At 36.9% G+C, this 27,756-nt stretch overlaps 1 protein-coding gene across 12 annotated transcripts in view; it reads right to left on the bottom strand.

The window, feature by feature from the left end:
- Positions 1-27,756, bottom strand: part of rgs19 (regulator of G protein signaling 19) — a 98,715-nt gene that overhangs the window by 7,693 nt on the left and 63,266 nt on the right. For 6 of the 12 annotated variants that reach the window (XR_015522558.1, XR_015522554.1, XR_015522557.1 and 3 more), the window contains 3 exons: positions 17,732-17,871; positions 9,654-9,725; positions 9,183-9,417 (listed from right to left, as the gene is read on the bottom strand). Coding sequence is in view for 7 of the 12 variants with exons in the window: in XM_087304948.1 (XP_087161074.1) it covers positions 9,183-9,417; positions 9,654-9,725; positions 17,732-17,871 (447 nt within the window). In the remaining 5 variants the exon portion in view is untranslated. Of the gene's footprint in view, positions 1-9,182; positions 9,418-9,653; positions 9,738-17,731; positions 17,872-27,756 lie in introns of those variants that run through there. The other 6 variants (XR_015522556.1, XR_015522555.1, XM_087304945.1 and 3 more) reach the window with 2 other exon arrangements.

Raw genomic sequence — 27,756 nt, 5'->3', positions numbered from 1 at the left:
CAGTTATTTAAAGTTCTAATAAATATTTAACATTTTTATATATTTTTTTACATTTAATAAATGCTGGCTTCATGAAGAGAATAAATTTCTTTAAAAAAAATAAAAAAAAGATTGCAAACTTTTGACTTGTAGTACTTAGAATTTGGGTTAATTACTTTTTAAAGTCTGAATTAAACAACATGTTGGAATTTTGAAAGGGGCTTTTAACCCTGAGTTGAGAAGGACTGGTTTGAATTTGGTAAAATAAGCTAAAATAAGCTAAAATATGGTTAATCAGAAACTAAACCACTTTTTCCCCACATTAAAGAATGCACCTCGTACATTGACAGGAATATGTCAATAATTTGACAGCGATGCAGACTTTACAGACACATTCAACTAATTACAGTCCAAAACTCGTTCCTGGATGGTCAAAGTCCTGCAGAAGTTAGCTTCAACTTGCTTTAACACACCTGCCAGGTAGTTTCTAGTATACCTAGAAAGAGCTTGATTGGCTGGTTCAGGTGTGTCTAATCAGTGCTGGAACTAAACTCTGCGGGACAGTGGCTTTCCAGGACCGAGTTTGGGCACCTCTTGTCCATGCAAAATAAAGGAAATGACAAACAAAACAAAAATTCATGTGCAAAAATTCTTTCCACTTGAACTTCAAAAGCAAAATAACTAACAAATGTTTCGCCTGTATTCCGCAAATATATTACACAAGACATCTCCTTTTCAAATGTATATTGACATATGTCTCAAAGGCATTAACGTCACAACATTCGAATGATTTCTAAATGATCTTGTGACATTGGAGTATTGATGCTGAAAATAATCCTGAAAAGTTTTGCTATCACAGGAATAAATAAGATAATTTTGAAAACAAGTTATTTTAAGTTGTAAATATATCACAGTATTACTCCATTTACTAAACTGCAGATTAAATATATCCAAACTGTTTGCGTATAATCACCTTTCAAAAGCAGCATTAATAGCAATGTACCTCAGAAGTCCAACAAACATCTAAACTACAGATAAACCAGTTTACCTTATGGCCCATTTCCATTGAGTGGTACGGTACAGTTCCGCTAGTTACGCTTTTATGGCCATTTCCACAGTAAAAAGACGTACCGAACTGAACCGTACTGTACCACTTTTTCGGCACCCTTTTGAAAAGGTACCAAACACCAGAAAGGGTACCAAAAGGCGGAGCTAGACGTGCAGCTGAACGCTATTGGTTTACAGAGATGCGTCATTCGCTTGCGCAACAAGCCAGAATAAAAACAAAAGAGCCGACATGTTTAAAATACACAGCCGAGAGATCTTTTACAGCGTAGTTATATATAAATATAATAACGAGCCATGCTTGACCCGGGCTCAGACAAACCTTATCGTCGTCTTGATGAACAGCCACAAAGCCAAAAAGAAGAGCAGATTTACCCTGTGCTCGTTTTTTTACGAGCCAGTCTGAAGCGCGAGCAGTTTCGCTTTCTTGCTTGCGCTCACCGAGCATCTATATCTGAAATAACGAACTTCTTGAGCTCATGATAATAACGTGTGCTTGATTATTGATGTGCTTTTGAAACCCGATCCTGTCAGACACTGACAAACGCGAGAGTGACACGCAAAAAAAAAAAAAAGGAGAAGCTGGAAAAAAGGAGCACATTATTTTTCAGCAAACGTGAACAAACTGCCATGTTTAACTATTATCATCACCTTTTGGACTAATATGAACTCAGAATGATGGAATGACTCTCTAACAGAGGCTACATGTGCTGCTGAATATTACAGACACAGATGAGAGGTTTGCAAAGACTGTGGGCTATATTTTGTGTTGTTTTTGAACCTAAACAAGGACTAAATGTCTGCTGTGTGTAGTTCTTCTGTAGTTGATAACATATCGGAGACTGTAAGGGGCTGTATGTGCTCATATATGATGCATTTATTTATTTATTTTATATAATTGCAGACGTTACAGTAGGCTATTTTGCACTCATTGATCTGCAGTTGTACTCAAATCCTGTTCATTGAAAAGTTAGTAATAAACATTTATACACAAGTATTTAAGTGTATAAAGCATCTGTGTTGTGAGAAGTGCTTCTCATATGATTTGTGAACGACCTGTGCAGCTTAACTGTAGACATTTTCTCGAGGGAAAATTACGTCAACTGAAACTTTGTCATACTCAACGCCCAGCAAAAGGGTACCCTTGATGGTGGAAACGCAAGCCTGATAAAGGTGATCCGTAAAAAAACATACCATACTGTACCAGTCAGTGGAAACGAGCCATTAAATCTGGCTACAACTATGACTCTGATCACTCTACTGTATTTTCCTCCATGACTCTATTGAATGATTCCTTTGACTGTCATAACAGACACTCAACAGTACAGACACATTCTGCAACTAGCAGCTCAGGGCAACACAAACCTCATCCATCCAACTCACTCGCTCACAGCCTATTTATATAAACCTCTTTTACAGTAGTGAGTCCAGCAGGGATCAATTTATAGCTTCCTTTGCTCAACCTTTGCTCCTTCATTTATTTCTACAAAGTCTATTTTCCTCAGCCGCCTCTTAAAAAAAAATAATAAAAAGTAGCAGAGTTAGAAGGTGTGAGTTCTGGCTCCGGCGATGAAAAAGCCGAAAGGCGAATCCAACACGTCAACACAATGAATTAAACCGCATACCAACAGCACATGCACAGCGAGAATGCAATGATAGTGTGTACACGTCCACCCTGCTGTCTCACACCAAGAAGAGACCAAACATAAACAGCTCGTAACAGAAAGCAGGATCGACAGCCACATATGGTGCTAGAGTTCATGTATCTCATGAAATGAGCTCTATAAATCATTAAGCTTCAATCATTTGGCAGAATTCCTTCATGCCTCATTTCGTTATCGCACTTGAGCTCTTACTTTTTATTACATTTGGTGGTGTGAAGCTCAAGCCAGGCATCTATATAAGCGTGGGTTTAAAAAAAAAAAAAAAAAAGATTAGGCTGTAGTTGCTTTTCATTGGTCTGATCATAGCCAATCAGAAAGCCTGAAATCTGCATTCCAGAAAGAAGAGACAAGACAGAGGTGATAAAGAACAGCCACCGATTATTTTCCACTGCACTTACCAGTGGACTTTTATGGATATTAGCCTATATTCGGTGCTTGATTAGAGAGGATAAAATTAACCTTCGTCGAGCACTAAATGAGTGTTAAAATTGGCGCTGGCGAATGTACTGTGTAAAGCAGTGTAACTCATCAGCTGCACGGTAACCTTTTATATTTTATACAATGCCAGAAAAAAACAATCTGGTGTTAGGTCTGGTTTTCCTTGGTTTTCAGTCAAAATAACTACAATAAACAATAATAACAGAATAGAGGGAATAGATTTATTTTCATTAATTAATACATGCAACGAGGGAAATAATGCTGAACTCGTCAAGTCAAACAATACAAACAAAAATAAAACCAAACAAAAAGTCTGTAAAATGAGAAATAGCAATGAAATGACACAAGGAGAAAGTGGAAAAATCAGCTGAAATGTATTTATTACTTTTTACAAAAGGCTTTTTTGGTGATGGCAGCTTAAAGATATGGCTACTGAGAATGCGCGTTTCTCCACTCGCAATACTGCAATTTGTCAACTGCAGTCACGCGTGATACTGCAGTTGTAAAAGCCATCTTTTCATTATATAAAAAAAAAAAACATTTCTGTGCTTTACGGAATAGTCACCAGGTAGTGCAAGGAACAACTGCTTTTCCATTGACTTACAGGTGGTTGTTATACAGTACGTGTTATTAAATATTAAATATTTACAAAAAATTACAATTAAAAAAAAAACAAGACTAATTTTAAAAGTACAAATTTAGTACATCATATATCATTAGGAATGTTCCCTGCCAAACCGCTTTGAGTTTGATTTTTTTTATTTTTTTTTTTATGTTCTTTAAGCAGAGCCATGAGGTCAAAGAATATGGGTGAAGCAGGGGACTAACATTAATTATATTAAGATGTCGCTAACATTTAACACCAGGTGAAAAATAACTGTTTATAGAATATTTATTATTTTTATTATCCTTATTAAATACCCATGAGTCACTTTACATCTTATTTTAAATGTTTTATATACTTTATTTTAATTTTAAACAAAAAATATTTCATTTCTATTAAAAATGAATTTATTTCCAATCTGATATGTTGTGGGCGAAAAGAAAAACATGTTTATCAGGCGGTGGATTCGAACCGAGTTCATGATTGATCGCCTCAAAACATGTTGTCATGCGCTTTACAAGCTACGCCACTTACTCTGCTGTTGGCAGTGCTCTTTTGTTTTCTTGTCTCTGTTGATCAAACGGCGATGGCAAGAAGCACTCGACTAGCTTATTCCAACGAGGTGCGCTTTTTGCACTTAGCCTAGATAGACACTCCAAAATTGGCATTTTAAACAGTTAAACTTGATAACACACACAGCTGCCTTAATAATGCCGTTTTCACACCGTTTACAGGTAGCTCACGTGCTCAGCATACTGTATCAGTTCAGTATGCTCATCATGTTACATAACTGCTCCCTGCTGGCCATGTGTTTCTTGTTTTAGATCATGTTGTGCTCTGACACACTTTACTGCGGAAGTCTGTGATTTCTCTTTAAATCACACGAGCGTTCTCAATAGCCATATCTGTAAAAACGTCTCTCATATGGAGAATGAAGTTACATGAGTTTTTCACAGGCTTCAACAAAGTGTAAAAATCTTGATGATTCTGTGGATCTCTTCTATCAAATCTGAGCTTTAATTAATATTTTCTATTGGATTCAAGCCAGGTGATTGGCTGGGCCATTCTACAGCTTTATTTTCTTTCCCTGAAAGCATTTGAGAGTTTCATTAGCTGTGTTTTGAATGGGTGTCCTGCTGAAATGTCCACTTTGATTTCATCTTCCTCATCCTGCTAATGTTGATGTTGGACTGAAGCGGTTAATATTCATTTACACTGGGGAAGGCCAGAGGGTTGCTGAAGAACCAATGAGAGATTTCAGCTGCTGTCTGGGCTTTCATTGTCTTTCTACACCTCCTTTTCTTCATGTGTTTAATACTTGTTTTCCTGAGTTTGTTTATTTTATTATGCGTAGCTTAATTTTGAAACTAATTCGATTTGTTTTCTTTGCATAAAGTGGTCCCTCATTATTTGTGGGGGTTACGTTCTAAAAATAACCTGCAATAAGTGAAATCTGCAAAGTACTGTAGTCAGCTTTATTTTTTACAATCATTATAGATGTTTTAAGGCTGTAAAAAACCCTCACTACACACTTTATATAATTTTCTCAGACAGGCATTAAGATTTCCACACGTTTCTCTCTTGTTTAAACTCTCAAAGTTTTATAGAACAAACCCAAAGATCAAAAACATTTGATCTTCATTTATTTATTCCATAATGGCACCCTACAGCCGCTTAACGTCTACGTTTCTTTGGCATGTCCAGAAGTTCAACTTTTTTTGTGCGATGGTTAGCATCTTCCTCTGCCTTTTGGGTTCTACCGCAGGTGCCTTTAACCATGCTGAATGTTTCTTCGACATTGTGGGGAGGAAACTTACAAACATACAGTACAGCACTTAAGAGTCACACTGCTAGATTTCTGCAAATTTGGTAAGCTGAATGCATTCTGTGCCATACAGGTGACATGGCACAGAGTGATCTACAGCCAGTCCGGAAGCAGAGAACAATGCGCTGTAGAAAAAAAGCATGCACGAAAAAAATCTGCGAAGCCACGAAAATTGAACTGCGTTATAGTGAGGGATCACTGTATATGGATATCTTTGGTTGTTACCAACATCTGGTAACATTACTTTTAAACTGTTTTCTGAGAAAAATTGTGACGTGTTCAATACTTATTTTCACTGTAAATTGTACAAAAGAACTATTTAATTACAGTTTTTAAAATAATGCATTTCACATTAGACAAATCTTCAATCCTTCAAATCTCTTCTCATTAAGATGAACATTTTAACTATAAACCAAACCAAGATAAACCCTTTTACGGAAAAAAAAGAATAAAAAATACTGGAATTCAAATGCTTTTATGAATCCTTTCTCTGAATCTGCACATTGGAGGTGTTGCCAATTTCACACGTTTACTTTTCACATTTACATTTACCCTTTACAACCTGGCCTGATGGCACATTTATATCACCATGGCATCTGTTCTACGAGAGAGTTTTTCCTTTTTTTTTTTTATTTATTGAGTCTAAACGATCCTTTATTTTGAAAAATCTTTTATTTTGAAAAATGACCATATTCTCTCGGTTCATCTCGGTCACTTGAGCGCCCAAATTTAACCCACAAGCAGCAAAATGAGTAAGAAACAGACATCTTTGGAAAGTTTCTAGTGACCAAAGAAGTTGGAGATTTTTCTAGTTTCTATAGAAGTTGGAAAGTGGCCTAGTGCAGTGGTTCCCAACCTGGGGTCCGCGCCCCCCTAAGGGGGGCGCCAGAGTTCACAAGGGGGGCGCGGGAGAGGATAAGTGTTGAGGTAGAAAAAGGCATAAAAATGCTCCACTGTTATATAGGGCTGTACAATTAATCCAAAATGCGATTTCGATTTCAAACAATTATAAAAAAGCATTAATCAAGATAAACGATTATATGCATCATATACCGCCCCCTTTCCAGTTGTACACGTGTTGCGAAAGACCGTGTGCCTATGTGTGTGTGTGCTACACGCACACGCAGTCAGAAGCATGCGGCCGGTCAGCATTCGCACACTGAGACGAGCAGAGGAGCGCAGACATCTAAAGTCATCTTAACGTGAGCGCTTTAATGGTCAAATAGGTGTCAAAACGCGGTGTTTAGTGATTATTTATATTAACCCTCATTTGTGTAATAAACAAACGAGTTGAGGTTTAAAAGACGTGAAAGAGAAACCATTAAAGAGAAAGCGCAAAATATTCCTGCTGCCGCCTGTTTTTATGATTAATCAAACAAGGAGAAAATTTTTCTCTGCTCTTGACTGAAGGATTTTTGTAGCTAAAGTGTTTTTCTTACAGTGGAGATGCTTAAAGCACAGTTTGTTTTATATTTTTATTCTATTGTATTTATTTCTCTTACCTTTGCAGGGTGGAAAATAACTGTGTATACACTTGAAGTCAGAATTATTAGCCCTCCTGAATATTAGCAACCCTTTTCCTGCCCAATTTCTGTTTAATGGAAAGAAGTTTTTTTTTAAACTTATTTCTGAACATAATAGTTTTGATATCTCATGTCTAATTACTGATTACTAATTACTTTTATCTTTGCTATGATGACCGCACATAATATTTTACTAGATATTTTTTCAAAATACAACCATTCAAATTAAAGTGCAATTCAAAGGCTTAATTAGGGTAATAAGGCAAGTCATTGTATAACAGTAGTTTCTTCTGCAGACAATCAAAAATATATATTGCTTAAGGGAGCTAATAATATTGACCTTAAAATAGGTTTTAAAATATTTAAACCTGCTTTTATTCTAGCTAAAATAAAACAAATAAGCCTAGAAGAAAAAAAAATATTAGAGAAAATACTGTTAAATTCCTTGTTCTGTTAAACATAATTTGGGAAATATTTATAAAAAAAAAAATTCTCAGCAGCGCTAATAATTTTGACTTTAACTGATAATCGTTTTGAATAATTGTGATTACAATTATGACCAAAGTAATTGTGATTATGATTTTTCCCAAAATCAGCCCTACTATTATATATGTATTTTTAAGTACCAAAAAAAAATAAAAAATCAACACACATGCTTAAAATTCCAACATAATAGTAAAAATAATTAAAATAAATAACTTTAAATTATTTTTTACATTTTGCTCACTTGCGCAATGTGCTTGTCCAACTTCTCGTAAAGGCAAAATCAAAACAAAAATGGCAGAGAAACGTCAATGCAATGATTCTTCAGAGGCGAAGAAAAGCCAAGAATATATATATATATATATATATATATATATATATATATATATATATATATATATATATATATATATATATATACGGCACATATGTGTGTGCGTGCGTGTGTATTTATATGGTGGGGGGGCTCCAATGTTTGTATTTGTTCATGGGGGGGGGGCCCAGAGAAAAAGGTTGGGAACCACTGGCCTAGTGAACAAACCACAAACTGCCAAGGAACCAATCTGTCAACAAATTAGGTGAATCCACCATGGCTGTGCAGGAAGATCAACAGCTGGAGATTACAAATAATACACCCTTTTAGGGGCCGTTTGCATATCAGGCCTTTTCTAGAGTTTGTGCAAGTCCGTTGTTTCCAATGGAGGTGCGCACCCAGTTGAATGAATCCCGCGAGTGCACCACGTATGGAATATACACAATTTGGTAAGAATAATTATCTCAGACGAACATAGAACCCCAAACACTGTGCTTTGTAATTTTTTTTCTATAAATAAAACACTCATTCACACACATCCACTATTTTAACCAATTTAGCTTACCCAACTCACCTATAGAGCATGTCTTTGGACTGTGGAGGAAACCGGAGCACCCGAAGAAAACCCACATGAACAATGGGAGAACATGCAAACTCCACACAAAAAATCAAATCTAGGATTTGAACCAGCGACCTTCTTACTGTGCGGCAACAGTGCTAACCACTGAGCCACACTGTCACCCCTATTATTATTATTATTATTATTATTATTATTATTATTATTATTAAGATGCATTTTCCCAATCCAAGCACACATGGATCACAGTAGAGTTGTAACCTGTGTTCTGTCATTTGTGTTTCTCTTTCAGATTTTCCTTCCACCCATTAAAAAAAGTGCACAGCACATTTTGATGACAAAATATGCTACCTATCAAATTGTGCTACCAGCGTAAATTTGGATCTGGACTGGTGTGATATGAGGCTGTAATACCGCCCCAACCTAACCAAACTTCAAAGCCATTCAAATACAGTGTCGGTAGCATAATCCAACCGGTAGAATAAAATGTCAGATCTAAAATCTCTTGAGCTGTTCCACTCTCAACCACCTCCATCACATATGATTGGATTGCTATCAAAGCGCAAGAGCTTATGTGGTGGAATGTATTCAAAGAGCCTTAAAAGGAGTACTGAAAAGGAGTAAAAGGAAATTTAAAGTATTATAAAGCACTCATTCACTAAACCAACAATGCCTTTTTGTGTGTGTTGAATTAGATGTGTGTAAATGTACCTCTTTGGGCGAGAGGATAGAGATGTAGTCTTCATAGATCAAACGCGCCTTCTCCTCGATGGCACTTTTGTTGATCTCATTCTTCAGGTCCTCACAGGCCAGCCAGAAAAGCATGTTCTCCTCGCTGTACTCCGTCCGCAGGAACTCACGAAACTTGTTCCGCCCCCCTGGGTTTTTCATCAGCTTATCGAAAGACTGCGCCCACTGTTTAATCTCCTCCATCGTCGGTTTGGGACTGCGAGAGACAGAGAGATATAACAATTAGGTATATTCAAGTCCCTATAAACATATTGGCTTACAAAGTGGATACTTAAATAAAAAAGTAAATAAATAAACTTAATTTGTTACTGTTTTTAAATGAATTAAGTTCGTTTAGGTGTACCAAGTTGAAGCAATTTCTTTGATCCAATTTTTTCAGTGTAATAATTAATGCTGATTTGATTGATGTGTGGTTGTTGTGGGTGCTCTCACCATGTTTCCCATGGAAAGGGCTCCAGCTTTGTCTCCTGGGCTTTCCTCCGCCCGCGCTTGTCATCTTCACTCCTAACAGTGAGACTAGAAGGTGGTAAAACGGCATTGAGAAATAACAGCAGTGCCTGAACAAAACAACACACCCAAGACACACAACGCACTCACACACAAGTACATACATTTAAGGTCAATTCATGTGAGGCCTTAGCATTTGTTATTGCTCAGGGACTACTTTTTCATGCCTCAGCAAACTTAATGGGAGTTTCTAATGTGATTGTGAACTTATAAGTATTTTCAAGTCATACCTTATGGCTTTGAGCTAGCTTAAAAGAGGTACTAGTTTGGGAATTGATTGAAGTACACTAGTTACACAGAATCTCTAAAAAAAGTAATTTGTTCAGCATTTGTTTCCATTAACAATGCTTTTGGGAAATGCTCCTGGGACTTTATGTATAGTTTCAAATTACTAGAAAGAGCCAGTTTATAGGAGTTATTAGGGAAGTAGTATAATCTTAATAAGAGTCACATCAGTATTCAGCAATACTGGTCCCACTGTAGCTTTAGATAACTAAAAATAATTGATTTGTAGCAGTCATTTATTCTGCAATCAGTGGCCCATACTGGTGGCAATATATGGCTCGGAATCACTATAAGAAATCAATTTACTGCAGTCATTTATTTTAGAATGAGTTCGACTACCCTGTTAGTGATGTATACCCAGGTAAAAAAGGTGCACTAAAATGCACTTATTGTAAGAATACTTAGTAAACTTTTCAGTAATGTACTAAAAGTGCTCTATTTTCGCACACAAATTTTTTACTTAATGTACTAAAAGATAGTATTTAGTATATGTTAAGATAAACTTAATACCATCTAAGTGTACTCTGTGCTATTTTGAGACACCCTGAAATTGAACTAAAATATGCTTCTGTTCATAATAGTCATTCATCTATCAATTGTCTTAGCTTTACAGATTATACTATTTAGTTCTGAGTCAATCAAGCCATTCAGCGTGACTAGTGTAATCCAACTGATTCATTGAATTTATTTATTTAGTAATTGGCTGAACTGCACCAGTCATGAGGTATTGTTTTGAATCACTAGAAACAACTGGTTCATAGGAGTCATTCATTAAGGAATCAGCTACTCTGGTCACGCTGTGTGGTCAGAATCGCTACAAGAAACCAGTTCATAACAATTTTTAATTTTGATCTTTCGCCGGGAATTTGATTGACAGGCGATCTGACCAATCATAGCACTCATATCAAATGTCCCAGTTATTATTTCCAAAACATTCAAATGCTTATTTAAGAGTTTTTTTTTTTGTTTTTTTTTTTGACTGCCTGAACTTTAAGACACTTAATTTTTCGAGAAATGATTAATTGTTTATACAGAGTTGTTTGGATCCCACTGATTTTACAGAATCAGCTCTAATGAAGCTCTGTCATTAGAAGGTCATCAGGGTTTGGACCTTAGCGGTCAGAGTAAATGCCTTTGTGCAGCAGGTGTGCTCGAAGAACGAGTGTAAATGAGCGTGTGCATGAAAGACGTGTGGGTGTGAATACGGCTCCCATTTCCCTTTGGGGATTCTGCTGAAACGAGAGCAATCTTAACCACTGTACTCTCCTGACTCACTATACGCTTGAATTTCACTCATCCAGAGGAGCACAAACACAGCAATTAAAATGTGTGTGTGTGATTATAAAAGCATGTTTTCACCTGCATTCAAATACATATCATATACACCGTGCTAAAAATAGGGATCTTGATATCACGGTAGGTGGGAGAGCTTCATAACACATACACAGTAACTTAATGTGGCATATTTCTGAGTGAAACTGAATATTCAGCCGGAAATAAAGCGGGATTTACTTTATCCACAGGGATTTGATTGTATTGTAAGAAGTAGGCTATGATTTTATTGGTTAATGTGATTTTCCCCCTACCAACAGTAAGGAAAAGTTATTAGAGTTTGATGAAAGATTACAAAAACAGACGTTTTATTTCTTTAGGATAATGTGCACTGATGAATCTTGCGCAAATATAAACAAACAAAAGAAAAACAAGAATCTGTATTAGGAAAGTAAACCGGCAAATGGGTATTTTAATGAGTTCATGATGATTTTAAAGAGAATTAAAGGCATCATAATTCTGGGTCAAAGATGAGATGTAATTATTATATATACACATAAAACATGTTGAATGCACAGTAAAAGTCTGCTTTAACGTTTGCGTAGAAAACAAAAAGTTAAAATAATGGTGAAATAATGTTTTATTATCCTAAAAGCAAACTTATACTCACTTGGATATAAAATATGTAAAAGAGTAAGTGATCAAGGTGGCACGGTGGCTCTGTGGTTAGCACTGTCGCCTCACAGCATGAAGGTCGCTGTTCGGAGTATGTTCTCCCCGTGTTCACATGGGTTTTCACCGGATGCTCCGGTTTTCCCCACAGTCCAAAAACATGCAGTATTAATAAATTAAATAAACTAAATTGGTAGTGTATGAGTGTGTGTGAATGGGTGTGCATAGGTGTTTCCTAGTATTGGGTTGCAACTGGAGGGGCATCCACTGTGTAAAAATCATATGCAAGACTAAGCTTAAGGAAAATGAACGAATAAGTGAGCATGCTAAATGATTTAAAAACTTTTAATAGACAACTGAGTAAAATCTAGTTGTCTAAAATCTAAAGGATATGTTTAAAATGACAGTTAATTAGCATAATAAATATAATGTAAGTACAGTATTCTAATATCTTCAAATGATTGTAGCTCTACATCAGGGGTCACCAATCTCGGTCCTGGAGGGCCGGTGTCCCTGCAGGGTTTAGCTCCAACTTGCCTCAAGACACCTGCCTGGATGTTTCAAGTATACCTAGTAAGTCCTTAATTAGCTTGTTCAGCTGTGTTTGATTAGGGTTAGAGCTAAAATCTGCAGGCAACCGGCACCCAAGGAACAAGTTTGGTGACTACTGCTCTAAATATTCTGGACAACTTTTTTGCTGCATGAATAATTGTTACACTGAATGACTTTGTTTGATTTTAATATATGTTATATGTTATTTATTTTTGTTTAGGAAGGACACACTCAAATGTAGGGGTGTCCAAACTCGGTCCTGTAGGGCCGGAGTCCTGCAAAGTTTAGTTCCAACTCCAATCAGACACACCTGGGCTAGCTAATCAAGCTCTTACTAGACTTTCTAGAAACGTCCTTGCAGGTGTGTTGAGGCAAGTTGGAGCTAAAATCTGCAGGACACCGACCCTCCAGGACCGAGTTTGGACACCCCTGCTCTAATGTATCAAATGAAATTGAAACTTTACTTTTTTTACACCAATTGATTTCAAAATCAAAATGTCTTTGATCCATAAATATACTTTATTTACCTATTTTTTTACTCAAGAACAAGTTATTTTAGACCACAATTGTGTTTGAAATAAACAAGCTTTAATTATTAGCTTGCTATTACCACAAATAGGTGCGATGAGAAAGCTTTAAGGGTAAACGCAACATAATCAAGAATGTTTGATTTTATAATTATTTAACTTTTGCCAGCCTTCTAAATAAACCTCTTTGCTTGAGTAATACGATTCAATCAACTGCGCATTTGATTTCTTGTAATATGACTCTTTCACAAAAATAAGTACATTTGCTAGCAACCCAGGCTCATTCTGATTATGTACATATATATTTTTACGTACATTTTGACTATATACATTTCTGAAGAGCGCCAAATACGTCCTAGGAGGTACATTTTTTGTAGTTTTGTTTTCGCTAATCCACCAGATGTCGCTGTGTACGCTATTTGAGATCTCAAATTTCTCTCACGAGTGCCATTCGTGCTTGCCCTTCTCACATAAATCCACCGGAGACCGATGTTGACTGACTGGCTGACTGATCAACTGACCCACCCTCTTCCTCCCCTAAATCCAACCAATAGTGTTTTCAAAAACACAGATTGACCCGCCCACCCACTTTTCCAACCCAATCAACAGTGTTAAAAAAAAAAAAACGGCAGAAAAAGCCCTCGCCAGATTGAAACGCTCTCGTTTTCAGATTTGACCACATTCTCACCCTGTTATTTACTTGTTTATTTTATTTTTTGGCTTCTGTTTTTGTTTTACCCTCTTTCTGAAATTGCCGGACTCGAACCCTCCCCTCGTGGTCAACTCCTCTCTGCGTCTCAAGTCTGTCAATGTACGTAGAGAACCACTGGTAACTGGTAACCATAAAGCCGTCTATATGGAGGTAACCGGTCAGCTGGTATGTGCGAAGAGGAACAGAGTCATACTGCCCAGTAGTGTTCATTTTAAAGATCTCCAGAAATGTATACAGGGGGACGTTTTCAGAATGAGCCTATGATGTTGTTTTCTAATCAACAAAACAAGAGCAGGAATACAGCAATACAGCAGGATGGGAATGAAACAATATCTATAACAGAGCGCTCCAGTGATGGCGTATTCCTACAGGATGCTACCAAGGACATTAAAGCAGGGATGTCCAAACATGTTCTAATAAGGACACTATACTGCATTTAGCTCATTTACCCCAATGAAATACATCTTAACCAGCTTGAGACTGCCTACAACTTTCCAAGTAAATGTGTTGGGCCAGATTAAAGCTAAAGTCTACAGGACGCTGGTCCACTAGAAAAGTTAAATGACAGTCTTTCATAACAACTTGATGAGATTAGCTAATATAATTCTTATCTCAACCATGTTTTGCATATTGAGTTTTAATTGTGAACCTCAAACTGGAGGTATAGGGTTCCAAGATTTAACAAATTCAAGCTTAAACACTCTTTTGTTGCTCAGGTAATCATGGAGAAAAAAAGCTGATGCACTGTAAATATGTAGAAGATTTTTGTCTTGCTTTATATGTTTGAATATAATGTTTTGCTTTCCGATTGATGTTGAGTGAATGTTTCACTAAAGTGTTGATTGAAGACTATGTAACATTAACCGTTGTCAACACAGATACTGTTTTGCAAGAAAAAATGTGGACTCGTCTGACATTAAATTGCTATATCTATCTCGGAGCAGGACTAAACACCCCAGTTTTAGCTTTAGTTGCTAGTGTAACTCTTTAGGCAATCGAAGTTAGGTTTACTCACAAATCTCTGGCTAGCTGGCTTCAGTTACACTAGTAAGAGCATAAACAGGACTACAGAGGTTGCCTGAGATATTAAACATTATAAACGTTTATTGTTCACATGTCTTATTTCATTTTAAGCGACAGTTCACCCCAAAAATGAAAATGCACACAATATTTACTAGGGCTCAACAATGGATGGTTTGAGCATTGATAGCACAATGTGTGTATCCACAATAGTCACGTTGAATTAGATTATTTATGATGATTAAAAGATTAAGAATTAAAACATATCGTTAAGTATTTATTTATGCAATAATGAGCAAGTTATTTTTCGTTCGATGGTTCAACTTCTGTATTTGAATGCTGTTAGGGACTGATCACACCGAACATGCTTTTTGCGCTGAGAGGCGCCTTCTTCGAATGATTTACTAACGGCTGCAAGCATTTTGCGCGCTGCTTATGTGCCCTGCGCACCTTGCGTTTTAACCGCCTGCTGCACCTCGTGTTTTTGCAATTGCACGCTGTGCTCTCACAGTCGAAAAAAACTCTGAGTGGAAAAAGCTTGTAACGTCAGTCATGTCTCTTTCATTTACCAATCAAATGAAAGCAGAGGCGGGGTTTCCATTAAGGCGACTGCAGTGTTTGTGTTGTCAAGACAAGTACAGACACTTTTAAAGATAGAGGTAAGACTGTTGGTCTCTGTTTTAAGTTACCCAGAGCTATATGACTTCACAAATCTTGAATATCACAATATTATTAAATATAAAAATTATACCAATATCAACAGCAATCGCACACATTACGCAGCTGATTCAGCCATTGCCTAGCGACATAAAAAGCGCACAGCACTTGTTTTTGTTCCTCTCAACCAAAAAGGTGGTGCGCCTCTCGTTTTTGGCGTGATCGTTGTGTTCAGCTCCTAAGCTCCTATTTAGGCCAATCACATGCTATCAAAATGAGACGCACATCACTGCCTTTATTGCTGACAAAAAAAAAAAAAAGCATGGTGTGATTTTTAATGGCGCTAGGCAAAGACTGAATCAGCTGTGCAATGTGCGCGAGTGTTGCTTTTGATATTAATAAAATTTTCGAATTTAATAATATTGTGATATTCAAGATTTTTGATTCATGCAGCACCAGATAAAACTGAGGCCACTCTGCACTTTACTCCCCATAGAGTTCCATTCATACACACACGAATGCGTCAACGCAAGCTCATGCAACAAGTTTCGCAGTTCGCTTTATTGGAAAGTTAAAGCTTGGTGAACTCTGACCTGCGAAATCGCATCACTTGACTGCGTGAGACCAATCTAGGATCAAAATATGACCTCTCTGGACAAACATTTTAAACATGGAGCAATCGCTCCCTTTTTTAATGTCTAATCATGTAGTTTAATCCCGCTCCTTTTTGCAGCGCCGTACAACAGAATTTTGCACGCACAAACTCTAGTGTGACTGCTGCATAACTAAAAGCAGCTACCAGAAGTCTTCATAGTTGTCTTGACAACAAACAATACAGACATTTCAACGAAAACCCCGCCTCTGCTTTCATTTACTTGGAGAATGAAAAAGACGCGACAGATATAACATGCTTTTTCCACTCAGAGTTGACACTTTTTTCAACTGCGAGCGCAAGGGTAAAAATGCAAGGCGCAGCAGACGGTTAAAATGCAAGGCATGCAGGGCACGAATAGCAGCGCGCACATGCTCACGGCCGTTAGTAAACCATTCAAAAAAGGAGCGGTTGTTGTGATCGGCCCCTGATCTGTTTCAAGAGTTCACACTTAGCTGATAATCAAATCATATTTGGCATGCTGTCCCGGGAGAGAGCCCTGAGCTCATAATATTCTCGAGCCCGGGGCTCCCTCCCATTAGAAGGGCGAGAGGGGAGTTCATGCTCAGGTAGGTCTCGAGAACTCCCCTGCTTGTTGCCGTGAGAAATGTAAACTGAGGTTGTATTAGGTGATAATTTGTTTTAGTCGATTGGCTATGGTTTGAGGATGGTGGGAGGAAACCGGGGAACCCAGGGGAAACCCACGCGAACAAGGGGAGAACATGCAATTTCCTCACAGAAACACTAACCGGCCCGATAGGTTGGACCAGGGGTATTCTTGCTGTGAGGCAACAGTGCTCGCCACTGGGTCACCGTGTCGCCTTGTCAGAAAAGGGGGAGGATGTAGGGGTGGAGCTTCAAGACGAAGATAACTGGAGTGAAAAACTCAGATTATTTATAATGCTTCCGTAATCATCTAATAGGGGAGATTACGGAGCTAATAAAGAGCCAGCCGTGTTGATCATAAGCATGTGATCCTCTCAAAATTAGTTTATGAATAAAGCACATGTATTTCTTTTTACATTTTTAATTGTCTTTTTTGCAGATGCACTGCATAGAAAAATACTTAATCAGGTCAAAGTCAAATCAAAATTAATTAAATATTTCCAAATAGAGACATTGGAATCATCTGGTCAAAATATATTCATATCAAAATATAAATATGAGGAACAAAACAAAATATCGCAAGGTCAGATTTTTCCAATATCGTGCAGCCCTACTATTTACTCACCCTCAAGTGTTTATAAACCTTTATGAGTTCCGTTTTTCTGTTGGACACCAAAGAAGACATTTTGATGAAAGCTAAAAACATTTAACCAAAGGAGGGCAATGGTTAGAGTATTCCAACTTTCTTCAAAATATCTTCTTTTGCGATTGGTTTGAACCATGTGAAGGGGCAGTAAATTATGACAGAATGTTCGTTTTTGGATGAACTCTGCCTTTAAATAATCCAAAAACCAATAGAAGTTTTTTTTTTTTTGTGGGAATCATGGTGTCGCTACACCTACAGAAATACATCATCACTGACTATTGCACTCGATATGGAGGTGAATATAATCTCAGTGAAGGAATGAATGTGGAATGTAACATTCGCAGCAGTGGTGAGTGGAATGCATGTACCATGTGGAGACAGACACAGGTGAGCGAGTCGTACCATGAGCAGCTACAGCAGCAGCACCAGCAGAAGCAGCAGGTGTTGGGTTTCTGTGTGGGGGAGGGGTGCTGGGCGCGGCTGGGGGACGTCTCGCTCCGCGTCATCGGAGACTCGCGGTCTGCCGGGACAGGTCCTGTGTACTGACACACATTAGAGTAAATACCCAACCCCTTGTACTCACACACACATATACACACAGGAAATCCTCTACATCTGGTGACTTGAGTTTGGAAATGAACATGCACATGGTTGTAAGGTCATAATCGGTCCATCTAAACAACCCCGCATGCTCATAATCCTCTGACAAATACACAAATATTAGCTTTTCAACTCGCGATCCACCTTTAGAAGGGGCCAAGACTCAAGCTGTCACATAAAGCAGCATAGAATAAAGTCAGGAGGACATAAATGAGCCACCAATCAGATTAGCAAATGCCTTAGCAAAGGCTGGTAATGAGTTGAAGCAGGGTAAAGAGACACAGAGAACAGAAGATGAGCGAAAGGCCATTGTGATACATCACATGATATGGGTGTAGTTCAATTCTGTCACCACAAGTGCACTTGGTAACCGAAAACATCAACCTAAGAATAACCCCGAAATGTATATATAGGGATGTTTTTAGCCCTATGAACTCCTAAAGCACACCTTTTCCTCTCATTTGTTGAATCTGTCCACTAACAAGGTCAAACTATGGATTAAAACGCAACACATAAGAGATTTAGTTTTACTGGAAGTCATGAAAATATCCAACAAATTACACCAGATTGAGCTCCACAGCATTCACTGGCATAAATGTCATTTTACGGTTTAAGTGGAGTCAAATTTGGATGATTCATCGCAAGTATTTCCTTTTAAAGCGAATCAAAAGATTGATTGAAAGAGACTTCATATAAGATTATATATCAATTTCACCAAATCAAATCACCTGTGGTTCAGTACTTTAAAGTTAATATGGATGATGCCTTTGTTTCTTGTAAATGTCCTCAGGAATCAGTCACTTGTATTGGAAGCTTGAAGTTAATATTGTAGATATTTAGGTGTTGCAAAATCTATTTAATAATTAATATTAAAATTAATAATACATTCTTACATTTATATAGCGATTTACACATTTTGGGCAGGAATCTGCTCATCCGCCAGCAGTGTGCAACATCCATCTGGATGGCATGGCGACAGCCATATTGCGCCAGACCGCACACCGCACAGAGAAGAGAGAGTGATGAAGCCAATAATGATATGGCCATAATGGACAAAGGCAAATCCGGCCAGGATACTGGGGTTAAACCTGATTGGTGAAGAGGAGACAGAGTGATGAAACCATTTATTATATGGCCATGGTGTACAGAGGCAAACCTGGCCAGGATACCGGAGTTAAACTGGATTGGTGGACAGGAGAGAGACTGATGAAGCCAATTATGATATGAGCATGATGGACAGAGGCAAATCTGCAAATAAAAAAATAGGCAAATACCAGGGTTACACCCCTACTCTTTTTCTAAGGACATCCTGGGATTTTTAATGACGTCAGAGAGTCAGTTTAATGTCCACTTCACTATACTGGGTCGTTAGGACAACACAGAATGCAGGTTGAGCACCCCTTGCAGGACTCACTAACACCACTTCCGGCGAGTAAGGGGAAGCTGCAGGCCCGGAGACCCAACTGCACGCAAAGACCTGCGCGCACAGACCTGCACTTCCAGACCAGACAGTGCCCCCTGCTGTTGGGTTGGGTGAAGCGGCAGGTACGAAGACCCAACTGCACACTCAGACCAGCACTTTCTAGCAAGTAGCAACATCAGAAACGCCAGTAAGGTTATTGATTATTGAAGCGATTCCTGAAAATTATCAAGTTTTATGGCATAAATCAATGTGGTGTAAAATATTACACTAACAAAGAATTATTTCAGTGATTGATTTGATCAAAATTTGTGTCAAAAGAGCATTATTTTATGATATTTACAGCTTGCTCTTATTTTATCTGTTATTGTACCATTCTGGGACAATTTTCTAGTAATGTTTTCTGGCAAAATAAAAAAAAACTTTAAAGTAAAAAAGTTCAAATAAAATGCAGCCTATAATATATAGCACAATTATTATTTGTAACATATTTTAGTGCTGTATAGGTCTACTGTACATATTACTGTATTATCTATCTGAAAGTACTACCAAAGACAATAACAGTAATACAATAACAGTTTACCAATTATTTATAAGTTCTGTAATGATTACAAACACGTTTTTTGGAAATCAAAATATTAATTAAATTTGCATAGAATTTACAATATGAGCTCTATTAGGTGAAATCAAAACTAATTTTTTTAATTAAAAGTGGGTCTCTGCCAACACTAATACAGTGTACCAAAGACTGAAGATATTCCAGTTTTTTTGCTCTAGAAATGAAAAATCTTCCCAATAAGAATGTAAAGCATTTATTTTATTTGATGTTATTTTCTACGTAAAAAATAATTATTACTCCAATTATTATTTTTCACCATTTTTCCATGCATTGTTTACAACTTGACTTGTAGGACCTTATGAAAAAGTACACAAAAATAAAGTTTGTTGTGAGAAAATTACTTAGAGTACTATAATTGTATGTGAAGAAATTTATTGTATATGAAGATAATATTCATTCCCTCAACTCAATACGAAACAGTGATAAATCCTTAATGATAAAAAAACAACAACAAATGTCTGAAAATATTGAAGCAACTGAACAATATATATTTACAATTACAATTAATAAAAATACAACAGTATTATTGCATTAAATCAAAAATCTAGTACGTTTAATATTTCATATAATAATCTATTCAATCATAGCCTAATATTTTAAAGTAGAAAAATAGTTTAAATTACAATTTAGAAGCAGCTGAAATCAGGTTAGTCGATCTTTTAAACAGCAGGTGGCACTGTGAAGGTCTGGAAGTGCAGGTCTAGCCGTCTGAGCAAGCAGGTCTGAGCGTGCGGTTGGGTCTCCGAGCCTGCAGCTTCATACTATTGCTTCCGGCAGCAACCTGGCTTTCCCATGTGGTCTACCATTCAGGTACTGAACAGACACTGCCCTGCTTAGCTTCAGTGGGTGACCAAGAGTTGCAGAGAGCTAGCTGCAAGCTGTTCAATCAACTATATACTCACTCAATCCCTTTTATTTGGCTTAGACCTTGCTTTATCAGGGGTCATGCATTTAAGCAAAAAAATGTACCTTTAATAAAAAATATTTTAAGTGAATTATTAATATAATGAAGACTATGCAGTGTTATTTTGCATTCAACATTATATTTAACATTCAATCTCTGTACCTGAATACTGTATGACTTTCTGAGAATTATTGTTTATTTCACTTTTATCTTTGCTCTATTGTATTTATATTTGCTTGCAATGTGTTCATTTTTTTAATGCGTGATTCACTCCCCTAAAAAAATGACCCCAATCAATCTAAATGAATGATTTCTTTCCAAATAGAGCTATTCAAGCCATCTGGTGAAATACTATTCATTTCGAAAAACAAAATATTGCAACCTTTCCAATATTCAGAACCAATATTCAACTTTTTAAAATTTTATTTATATCTATATATCTTATTAGGTAGCCTACTATTTTAGGCATGCGATCAGACACAATGACATTAACACAAATCATAAAAATAAAGCTTCTTTATTTTGGTCTCTTGTCAAGACAAGATATAATTAAGCCAAAGGAAGGTTGTATGACTCTTATTCCTCAATCTTATTTTCTCTTTCTCAGATTTTACTCCCTGGAGCATCATGTACCAGGCATGGGCCGGTATAAGATTCTGATGGTATGATGACCTTGGGTAAAAATATCATGGTTTCACGTTATTGTGATCACTGCTCAATATATCACAATATATTATTATTTTGAGTAACATTTAATATTGGATCAGTAAACATGTCAGGCTAAATAATTCAAATACATTATTCACTTCTGCTGTCTTCATTAGTTTCAGAAACTCAGATTTCTTTACAATTTAAAACATCTTTGGAGACTTTTTTCTGCTGAAGATAGTGTTGTCCTAAAAAACAACAAAAAAAAGTAAAAAAAAAAAAAAAAAAAAACCTACATACCTTAGGAACGGTATTACAAAAAAATGTTGGCGGTTTTAAAACCCTGACATTTCCAAAACGCGGTATACCTTGAAAACAGTTATCATCCCATCACTATCATGTACCTCACTCAGGACATGCAATAGGGCTTGCCCTACGGTAATACACCTAAAAAAGTGTAAAGCAATAGCTTTTAGAGGGTAGCTACTTCATGAATGTAATAAATATTTTCTTTTGAATTCACATTACATGCGATTCCTCTATTTTCACAAACTGGGCAACGAGTCACTGATTTTTAGTGGTAATCAACAGTGTGAACCAGTATTGAACCCGGAACATTCCTTTAAAGTGGAACAGAGAGTGGGGTGGTGTGTTTAAACTCTCCTCTCCTCCCCCATATGACCTTCTCAATTCGGAGGTTATATTTAATTCGCTAAAAGGCCTAAGCCATAATTCTTTTCCAATTACATTTGGGCCAGCTGTCCTAAATAGAGAGGCCCTGTCCCACTGCATACCGAACATCTCTAATGCCATCACAAAAGACACACAAACATACAGTACATGTGTAGAGGAAGGGAAAGGGAACCATACTGCATTAAAACAAAAGTCTTTTGTGTTGTTTAATTTCAACTTCAGAGTACACGGTCGGATACCAGAAGAATTCCAATGATCCAAACTTCCATACGCCGCCTCAGACACTTCCAAAGCCTCTGGCAAAAACCAAGAACAAACCCTTGAGTACTTCTAGAAGAGAATGAGCTCCAGTGTGAGAGTGAGGAAAAGCTGATGGCTGTAATGAGGAAACGCAAGTTGAAGCAGCAAGAGGAAGCAAGCGTAAGGGTGATGGGGAAGTAGTGCTTCACACCCAAAATGGCAGCACAGTCTGGAAGAAATTGGAAGTTTTGAGGCCAGACGTCTCCTCATGTTGGCTGCCATATTCAGATGGAACTTTCTCATTATGAGAGTATACATCAAGTCAACAGTTGGCAGTTGAGCAGCGTTGGGCCATCAAAGAGCGCTTGTCAGGCTAGTTTGGTGACAAAGCAAACAGCACAAGTCAAGCGGGAAAACAGAGAAGCCGGCTGTCATTTCATCAAATTTGTTAAACACTTGCAAACTGTATGGATTATCAGATTATAATGCATAATTGCATGAATGAATCTTTGAAAACGGCACATGAATGTTTACGGTTTGTATGTGTGCAGCACTGGTTCCGGTTTCCCTTTAAATGACAAGATACTGCCACACGCGGGTCTGGAAAGATCTCTCGTTCAGATGCAGAATATACACTACATGACAAAAGTCTCGATGTCAATACCAGTTGTAAGAGCAACAAATAATAACTTGACTTCTAGTTGATCATTTGGAAAAGTGGCAGAAGGTAGATTTCTCAGATCATCTGTTGAACTGCATCTCAATCAACCGCATGGACCCAAGATTCTCAGACCCAAGAATCGGTCAAGTTTGGGCAAGGAAACATAATGGTTTGGGGTTACATTCAGTATGGGGTGTGTGAGAGATCTGCAGAGTGGATGGCAACGTCAACAGCCTGAGGTATCAAGACATTTGTACTCCCCATTACTCTACAAACAATAGGAGAGGGCAAATTCTTCAGCAGTATAGCACTCCTTATACTTTAGCCTCCACATCAAAGTTTCTGAAAGCAAAGAAGGTCAAGGTGCTCCAGCATTGGCCAGCTCAGTCACCAAACATGAACATTATTGAGCATGTCTGGGGTAAGATGAGGGAGGAGGCATCGAAGATGAATCCAAAGAATCTGGATGAACTCTGGGTGTCCTGAAAAAACATTTTCGTTGCCATTCCAGATGACTTTATTATGATGCCTTTATATACCAGTGGTTCTCAAACATTTTTCACCAAGTACCACCTCAGAAAAAGATGTTTCTCCAAGTACCACCATAATGACCAGTATTGAAATACAGTTGCGTGGCAGGCCTAATTAAACAGCTACAGCTCTGCACAGTTCAAAAACATGGCAGATTAATTCCTATTATTATGAATATTTATTATTGTCAGCCACTTTAAACATTTTAAATAGGTAGAACATTAACACTGCACTGTGCCTACAGGTAAAAATAAGTCATGTTTAAATTAAAATTTGCTTTTAAAAGTTAACTAATGGCACTGTTGAAAAGAAAAAATGCTGTACTTAAAGGTAAAGTATTAACGTATAGTAGCCTATTCATCACAACCAAGAAATGCTCCTCGGACTTTATAAATATAGGCTATACTGTATGTCATCATATTCACATATATGAAACTTTTTGATACATTTTGAAATATATGTTGCATGTATATGACTTATTTGTATATCTTTAAAACCTAAACATTAACTTGTATTTTAGATATATGATTTGGATATTACAAATTAGAAATTAGATCTGCTTACTGTGCGTTAGAGTAAGCTTAGGTGTGTTAAAAAAGCAAGTCATTAAACTATACCTGTCAACTTTGGGATATAAAAATATGGGATACGCCCGCAACAACCGTTACAAATATGGGGAGGAGATAAGCTTCAATTGATACAATACATAACAAACATTAGAAAATTAAAAATAAAATAAAAGGTTTTGCCTATTAAAATCAATTTACTGATCACATTGGTGTTATCTTATGCATCAAAGGGTTAAAAGTGTGTTCAGTTTTTTACTTTAATTATTCAGCAAATACTCCGCGTACCTCTAGAAGGAACCCTGCGTACCACTAGTGGTACATGTACCACAGTTTGAGAAATACGGTTCTATACTGTATATTATTTCTGTTGTGACAAGACTTAGTCTAAGCAAAGACACACTATACAGTCCTAATTAAATTATTATAAATCAAGCCATAATCATATTTTATTTTGGTAAAATAAGCATAATCGTGAGACTTCTGCCTTTAATATAAGCCAATGTTGATACCTAATGATCAACTAGAAATCCAGTTATTATTTGTTAATTCTAAAACTTGAATAGGCGACAAGACTTTTGTCGGGTAGTGTACATTCTTGTTTCAGTCAGCTGTTGTCTGTTTGGTGTGTTCACGCTCAGCATTTTGTGCCAGATAATATTTTCGTTGCTGCTAGTTCTTTGATGTCAGTTTGGTATGTCCCAGGCTTTACACATCTGCAAATTAGGTTTTTCTAAATGCCATCTAGTAAGTTAAAACATTTGGTTTGGTTCCACTTAACCAACTCTTTCAGTCGTAATGACACAATACTTTTCATTATGCTCAGTATTTTGTTTTTATTTAGCTGCTAAGAGTTAAAAAAAAAAAATTTTACTTAAAAAGCAGCACTCATTAAAGTCATCTTATCAGGAGGGGTGAAGGAGGGGTGGGATAACTGCCATCAACTGTAACTACAACAAGCATAGCAGCAGACAAATTGTTATGGCTGTCATATTAGTTACTACACTGAGTTACTGCAGATATACAGTGTTATAACCACGATGCCTCTCACTTTCAACAGACAAAAAGCAGCACTGCAAAAGTGCTCCCATGTGCTATGACATTAACATTTTTAAAAGAGACTGTCATTTTTAGCTACATAAAAGACTGTTGAACATACAACCAAATGCTTCATCCACACCAGTAGGTGTCAATATAGCCTTCAATTTAAAGTTTGTGCTATAATGCTGATGTGAACTTAAGAGTTTTGATTTTGGTCTTGTTCTTTATTTTGGTCGCTGTTACCGTCTTGTATGTGTGTATGTGACAATTCCCTGTTGTCTGTTGTCAGCCCTGCCCTGCCCTGGGATTCGAGAAGTTTAGATGTCATGTGACTCACATCTCGCAGATAACTCCACTGTCTAAACAAACTAGTTTAGAAGTGAGCGCTACCTGCTGTAAGTTTTCTCTGTATTTTTGGTTAGAAGAGTAGTTTTAGTTATAGTGTGAAAACGCTAAAGATGTTTTGTTTGTTTATTTTGCATTAGATAGTTTAGAGGGTAATTTCAGCTAGATTTGGGGTTTTGTTACATTGTTTCATTTATTTGGTGCCACTTAATTCTCGTTTCTCCCATCTATAATATACATTAATTGATTTATTTTCTTTTTTAAGATCTTGTAAATAATATTTTTGCTGTTTGACTTCTTTTCACTTTTGTGAATAAATCCGATTATTTTTGCAGTATTTTGGTTGTCGTTTTGCTATTTTGCCACCAACTCACCACAAAATTTTATTATATCAGATGTTACCTCTTTTAAACCCCAGAGCCAAACTTTAAAGTCGTAACAATGACAGAAAGGGAAGTGATTATTCCAAATATTGAAATTCAGGCTGTGTTCATTTAATGGAAGTAGCAAGAGTCTGAAAACACACACACAAAAACTATGTAGGACAAGACTTGTTATTTGATTCTATTTATTAAATGGTGGTTGGGCGGAAGTGGATGTGCATGCAAGCTTTAAAGTTGTTTAAATGTCACATTAAAGTAATTTACAAAAATATCAATAACAACATTTTTTGAAAGATATCTTGAATTTTATTTTATCTTAAAATAAATAAATAAATATGAAAGCTAAAACGCTGAAGCTAGGCACCACATACCACAACGGTATCATGAAAGCTGTATTTTTGTTAATGTATATATATATATATATATATATATATTTTTTTTTTTTCTCTTTAGGAGAAAGTCTTATTTGTTTTATTTCAGCTAGTATAAAAGCAGCTTCTAAGCAGCCCTTTAAGCTATATCTTTTTCGATAGTCTACCAAACTATCATTATACAATAACTTGCCTAATTACCCAAACCTGCCTAGATAACCCAATTAAACTTGTTAAGCCTTTAAATGTCACTTTAAGCTGTATAGAAGTATCTTGAAAATATCTAGTAAGATATTATTTAAATATAAAAAATAATATATATATATATATATATATATATATATATATATATATATATATATATATATATATATATATATATATATATATTAATTCATTCATTTTCTTGTCGGCTTAGTCCCTTTATTAATCCGTGGTCGCCACATCAAAATGAACCGGCAACTTATCTAGCAAGTTTTTACGTAGCGGATGCCCTTCCAGCCGCAACCCATCTCTAGGAAACATCCGCACACAAATTCACACACACTCGTATACTACGGAAAATTTAGGCTACCCAATTCACCTGTACCGCATGTAACCCATGCGAACGCAGAAAGAACATGCAAACTCCACACAGCAATGCCAAATGAGCCGAGGCTTTAGTATATATATATATACTAAAATGTAAAAGCAGTAAAAGAAAATTTAAAAAAAAAACATAATTAATCCCTATTGTATCGAGTACTCCCGTGAGAAACACAATATTGCACATTTAGAGTGTTAATCAGGTGTGTCAGAATTGTTTTTAGCAACCAGGCAGCTACACTCTATCTTGTTTTGTTTCTTCTCTCTCTGTCTTTAACGGGCTGTAAAGGAGGCAGGAGGAGACGTCCCCTCAACACCTACTCCCTCGCTGTTTTCCTTTCCCGACTTTCATTTGATTTTCCACAAAGTTTTCACAACTTCTCTCCTCGTTCCCCCTCGCGCGTGAAATTCTCTCTGCCGTAAAGATGGCTGCAGCCGCGTGAGGTATTTTTAGCTTTTGGCAGCCCCCCCTCCCCATTCATCTTCCCCTCTCCAACTCTCTTTTTCTTTTGCTGGAGAGCTATTTTCTGCGCCGGGGTCAGCGGTGGCCAGAAATTTTGACAACACACTCCACACTTCACAAATATTGTCGAAGCAAACGAGGGATAAATCCTCCCCCGTCCCTTTTTTTTTCTCGCAGCGCGTGGTGTTGTATTTCCCTCCGGAGATTCTGTCTGAATTAAACGCCTCTCCTGTTTGCTTTTTTAGCATTGCACAATGACAGTCTCAAACGAGGTCCCGTAAACACTTCTGTTTTTGTTTAGTCTGCGTCTTTCTTTTGTTCTTCCTTTTTTTTTTTTGCTCACTAGAGTCAAAGTCT

Source organism: Danio rerio, chromosome 23 (assembly GCF_052040795.2).
Source record: "Danio rerio strain M-AB ecotype USA chromosome 23, GRCz13ab, whole genome shotgun sequence".
Classification (NCBI taxonomy): Eukaryota; Metazoa; Chordata; class Actinopteri; order Cypriniformes; family Danionidae; genus Danio; species Danio rerio.
Note: the sequence above shows the minus strand (reverse complement) of the source record. Positions and strands in the feature narration are given on the sequence as shown.